The 6,000-nt window shown below is 37.2% G+C and overlaps 1 protein-coding gene across 1 annotated transcript in view; it reads right to left on the bottom strand.

The window, feature by feature from the left end:
* Nucleotides 1–3,880: 3,880 nt before the first annotated feature.
* Nucleotides 3,881–6,000, bottom strand: part of LOC306919099 (synaptic vesicle glycoprotein 2C-like) — a gene marked incomplete at both ends in the record, with an annotated part of 51,998 nt that continues 49,878 nt past the window's right edge. Inside the window, one exon of the mRNA XM_079531933.1 lies at nucleotides 3,881–4,064. Within this exon, the coding sequence (XP_079388059.1) occupies nucleotides 3,881–4,064 (184 nt within the window). The remainder of the gene's footprint in view (nucleotides 4,065–6,000) is intronic.

Below are 6,000 nucleotides of genomic sequence, written 5' to 3'. Positions count from 1 at the left end.
TATAAACCAAGGTATATATATACCTTATATGCACATACCTTGGTTTATATTTAACTACATTATATACATAATGTAGTTAAATATAAACCAAGGTATATATATACCTTATATACACATACCTTGGTTTATATTTAACTACATTATATACATAATGTAGTTAAATATAAACCAAGGTATATATATACCTTATATGCACATACCTTGGTTTATATTTAACTACATTATATACATAATGTAGTTAAATATAAACCAAGGTATATATATACCTTATATACACATACCTTGGTTTATATTTAACTACATTATATACATAATGTAGTTAAATATAAACCAAGGTATATATATACCTTATATACACATACCTTGGTTTATATTTAACTACATTATATACATAATGTAGTTAAATATAAACCAAGGTATATATATACCTTATATGCACATACCTTGGTTTATATTTAACTACATTATATACATAATGTAGTTAAATATAAACCAAGGTATATATATACCTTATATACACATACCTTGGTTTATATTTAACTACATTATATACATAATGTAGTTAAATATAAACCAAGGTATATATATACCTTATATACACATACCTTGGTTTATATTTAACTACATTATATACATAATGTAGTTAAATATAAACCAAGGTATATATATACCTTATATACACATACCTTGGTTTATATTTAACTACATTATATACATATGATACATTTAGTTAAATATAAACCAAGGTATATATACCTTATATACACATACCTTGGTTTATATTTAACTACATTATATACATATGATACATTTAGTTAAATATAAACCAAGGTATATATACCTTATATGCACATACCTTGGTTTATATTTAACTACATTATATACATAATGTAGTTAAATATAAACCAAGGTATATATACCTTATATACACATACCTTGGTTTATATTTAACTACATTATATACATATGATACATTTAGTTAAATATAAACCAAGGTATATATACCTTATATACACATACCTTGGTTTATATTTAACTACATTATATACATATGATACATTTAGTTAAATATAAACCAAGGTATATATATACCTTATATGCACATACCTTGGTTTATATTTAACTACATTATATACATAATGTAGTTAAATATAAACCAAGGTATATATATACCTTATATACACATACCTTGGTTTATATTTAACTACATTATATACATAATGTAGTTAAATATAAACCAAGGTATATATATACCTTATATGCACATACCTTGGTTTATATTTAACTACATTATATACATAATGTAGTTAAATATAAACCAAGGTATATATATACCTTATATACACATACCTTGGTTTATATTTAACTACATTATATACATAATGTAGTTAAATATAAACCAAGGTATATATATACCTTATATGCACATACCTTGGTTTATATTTAACTACATTATATACATAATGTAGTTAAATATAAACCAAGGTATATATATACCTTATATACACATACCTTGGTTTATATTTAACTACATTATATACATAATGTAGTTAAATATAAACCAAGGTATATATATACCTTATATACACATACCTTGGTTTATATTTAACTACATTATATACATAATGTAGTTAAATATAAACCAAGGTATATATATACCTTATATGCACATACCTTGGTTTATATTTAACTACATTATATACATAATGTAGTTAAATATAAACCAAGGTATATATATACCTTATATACACATACCTTGGTTTATATTTAACTACATTATATACATAATGTAGTTAAATATAAACCAAGGTATATATATACCTTATATACACATACCTTGGTTTATATTTAACTACATTATATACATAATGTAGTTAAATATAAACCAAGGTATATATATACCTTATATACACATACCTTGGTTTATATTTAACTACATTATATACATATGATACATTTAGTTAAATATAAACCAAGGTATATATACCTTATATACACATACCTTGGTTTATATTTAACTACATTATATACATATGATACATTTAGTTAAATATAAACCAAGGTATATATACCTTATATGCACATACCTTGGTTTATATTTAACTACATTATATACATAATGTAGTTAAATATAAACCAAGGTATATATACCTTATATGCACATACCTTGGTTTATATTTAACTACATTATATACATATGACTAATGTTACTTTATCTCCAAAGTGCGTACAGTATATGCACCTCTTTGGAGTTAAAAAATAACTTATATTATTTATGTATTTATTTATAATTTAGTATTATGTCCGTGTAAGAGAAAAATGGCTGCCACGTGAATATGGTCAGTTCACTGTATACACACGTAAACACTGAGGTGTTTTTATACATTTTGATGTGCTTTACATGTTTTACATGTGATGAGCTTGTGTGTTTTACATTGTGAGACTGTGTTTTTACATGTGATGTGCTTTACATGTGATTATCCCCATATATGGAACATCTCTCTCCACTACGTCGCTCCGAGATGAGGTTCCACTGCAGGCTGTACTGATACCCCACCTTTACTTTGTGGATACGATGCGCGGGAAAAAAAGATGACAATTGTGCACCGTGGCAAATATTGGCCCGGTGTCACGCTCTGCCGGTACACCGGGGGCAGCGGAACGTCATCTGGAACAGGACGCATTGTGCAAGGACGTGATGTGCTTTACATGTGAGTTGTTTTACATGTGAGTTGTTTGTAAAATGGTCAACATGAATATTCTCACTCACGTGACCTCCTACAGTGACGGCGTGGGACACCATGTGACCAAACGGCAAACTTCTGACGCGGCGGGAGCTCCATCTCAGTCTACAACACAACGTAACTACATGGTCTACAGTCTACAGTCTACAACACAACGTAACTACATTGTCTACAGTCTACAGTCTACAGTCTACAACACAACGTAACTACATGGTGTGCAACCTCCTCAGAGGTTCCACTACATCCCCGGAATCATTACCATACAGCACTCAACCACAGATAAATCATTACCATACAGCACTCAACCACAGATAAATCATTACCATACAGCACTCAACCACAGATAAATCATTACCATACAGCACTCAACCACTGATAAATCATTACCATACAGCACTCAACCACAGATAAATCATTACCATACAGCACTCAACCACAGATAAATCATTACCATACAGCACTCAACCACTGATAAATCATTACCATACAGCACTCAACCACAGATAAATCATAACCATACAGCACTCAACCACAGATAAATCATTACCATACAGCACTCAACCACAGATAAATCATTACCATACAGCACTCAACCACAGATAAATCATTACCATACAGCACTCAACCACAGATAAATCATAACCATACAGCACTCAACCACTGATAAATCATTACCATACAGCACTCAACCACTGATAAATCATTACCATACAGCACTCAACCACAGATAAATCATTACCATACAGCACTCAACCACAGATAAATCATTACCATACAGCACTCAACCACAGATAAATCATTACCATACAGCACTCAACCACAGATAAATCATTACCATACAGCACTCAACCACAGATAAATCATAACCATACAGCACTCAACCACAGATAAATCATTACCATACAGCACTCAACCACTGATAAATCATTACCATACAGCACTCAACCACATAAACAATCATCGTTTCCCGTCGTCCCCCCCCCTAAACGTCAGAGAGTGCCGCATCATGGTGAGATAATCCGTCCCCTGCCGTCACCCGCCACAGCTGTGAGAAAGCGTTGGTCAGGTCAGGTGTGTCAGATGTGTTTGTGTGAGGTGTTTTTTTTTGTTTTGTTTTTAAAAACATTAGCACGTGGTTACATTAGCACGTTAGCGCGAGTGTCGGGCAAGCGGAGCCCCACCAGGCCGCCGCCCACCAGCACGGCGGACGCCAGCAGGATGGGGATGGCCTTGGTGATGCCCACCAGAGAGCCGAAGGTCAGGTTGCCCAGGACGGCTGCCAGCTTGCACATGGCGTTGCAGAACCCGAAGCCCGTCCCCCTGTGGGACGAAAACACATGTTACAGAATGACCTGAAGCCCCTGTGGGACGAAACCACATGTTACAGAATGACCTGAAGCCCCTGTGGGACAAAACCACATGTTACAGAAGGACCTGAAGCCCCTGTGGGACGAAAACACATGTTACAGAAGGACCTGAAGCCCCTGTGGGACGAAAACACATGTTACAGAATGACCTGAAGCCCCTGTGGGACAAAACCACATGTTACAGAATGACCTGAAGCCCCTGTGGGACAAAACCACATGTTACAGAATGACCTGAAGCCCCTGTGGGACAAAACCACATGTTACAGAATGACCTGAAGCCCCTGTGGGACGAAACCACATGTTACAGAATGACCTGAAGCCCCTGTGGGACAAAACCACATGTTACAGAATGACCTGAAGCCCCTGTGGGACAAAAACACATGTTACAGAATGACCTGAAGCCCCTGTGGGACAAAACCACATGTTACAGAATGACCTGAAGCCCCTGTGGGACAAAAACACATGTTACAGAATGACCTGAAGCCCCTGTGGGACGAAAACACATGTTACAGAATGACCTGAAGCCCCTGTGGGACAAAACCACATGTTACAGAATGACCTGAAGCCCCTGTGGGACAAAAACACATGTTACAGAATGACCTGAAGCCCCTGTGGGACGAAAACACATGTTACAGAATGACCTGAAGCCCCTGTGGGACAAAACCACATGTTACAGAATGACCTGAAGCCCCTGTGGGACAAAAACACATGTTACAGAATGACCTGAAGCCCCTGTGGGACAAAACCACATGTTACAGAATGACCTGAAGCCCCTGTGGGACGAAAACACATGTTACAGAAGGACCTGAAGCCCCTGTGGGACAAAACCACATGTTACAGAATGACCTGAAGCCCCTGTGGGACAAAACCACATGTTACAGAATGACCTGAAGCCCCTGTGGGACAAAAACACATGTTACAGAAGGACCTGAAGCCCCTGTGGGACAAAACCACATGTTACAGAATGACCTGAAGCCCCTGTGGGACAAAACCACATGTTACAGAATGACCTGAAGCCCCTGTTGGACAAAAACACATGTTACAGAATGACCTGAAGCCCCTGTGGGACGAAAACACATGTTACAGAATGACCTGAAGCCCCTGTGGGACAAAACCACATGTTACAGAATGACCTGAAGCCCCTGTGGGACAAAACCACATGTTACAGAAGGACCTGAAGCCCCTGTGGGACGAAAACACATGTTACAGAATGACCTGAAGCCCCTGTGGGACAAAAACACATGTTACAGAATGACCTGAAGCCCCTGTGGGACAAAAACACATGTTACAGAATGACCTGAAGCCCCTGTGGGACAAAACCACATGTTACAGAATGACCTGAAGCCCCTGTGGGACAAAACCACATGTTACAGAATGACGTGAAGCCCCTGTGGGACAAAAACACATGTTACAGAATGACCTGAAGCCCCTGTGGGACAAAAACACATGTTACAGAATGACCTGAAGCCCCTGTGGGACAAAACCACATGTTACAGAATGACCTGAAGCCCCTGTGGGACGAAACCACATGTTACAGAATGACCTGAAGCCCCTGTGGGACAAAAACACATGTTACAGAATGACCTGAAGCCCCCGTGGGACAAAACCACATGTTACAGAATGACCTGAAGCCCCTGTGGGACAAAACCACATGTTACAGAATGACCTGAAGCCCCTGTGGGACAAAACCACATGTTACAGAATGACCTGAAGCCCCTGTGGGACAAAAACACATGTTACAGAATGACCTGAAGCCCCTGTGGGACAAAAACACATGTTACAGAATGACCTGAAGCCCCTGTGGGACAAAAACACATGTTACAGAATGACCTGAAGCCCCTGTGGGACAAAAACACATGTTACAGAATGACCTGAAGCCCCTGTGGGAC

The sequence above is a fragment of the Electrona antarctica genome (genome assembly GCF_951216825.1).
Source record: "Electrona antarctica genome assembly, contig: scaffold_199, whole genome shotgun sequence".
Taxonomy (NCBI): domain Eukaryota; kingdom Metazoa; phylum Chordata; class Actinopteri; order Myctophiformes; family Myctophidae; genus Electrona; species Electrona antarctica.
This window is presented reverse-complemented; position numbering and strand designations above follow the sequence as displayed.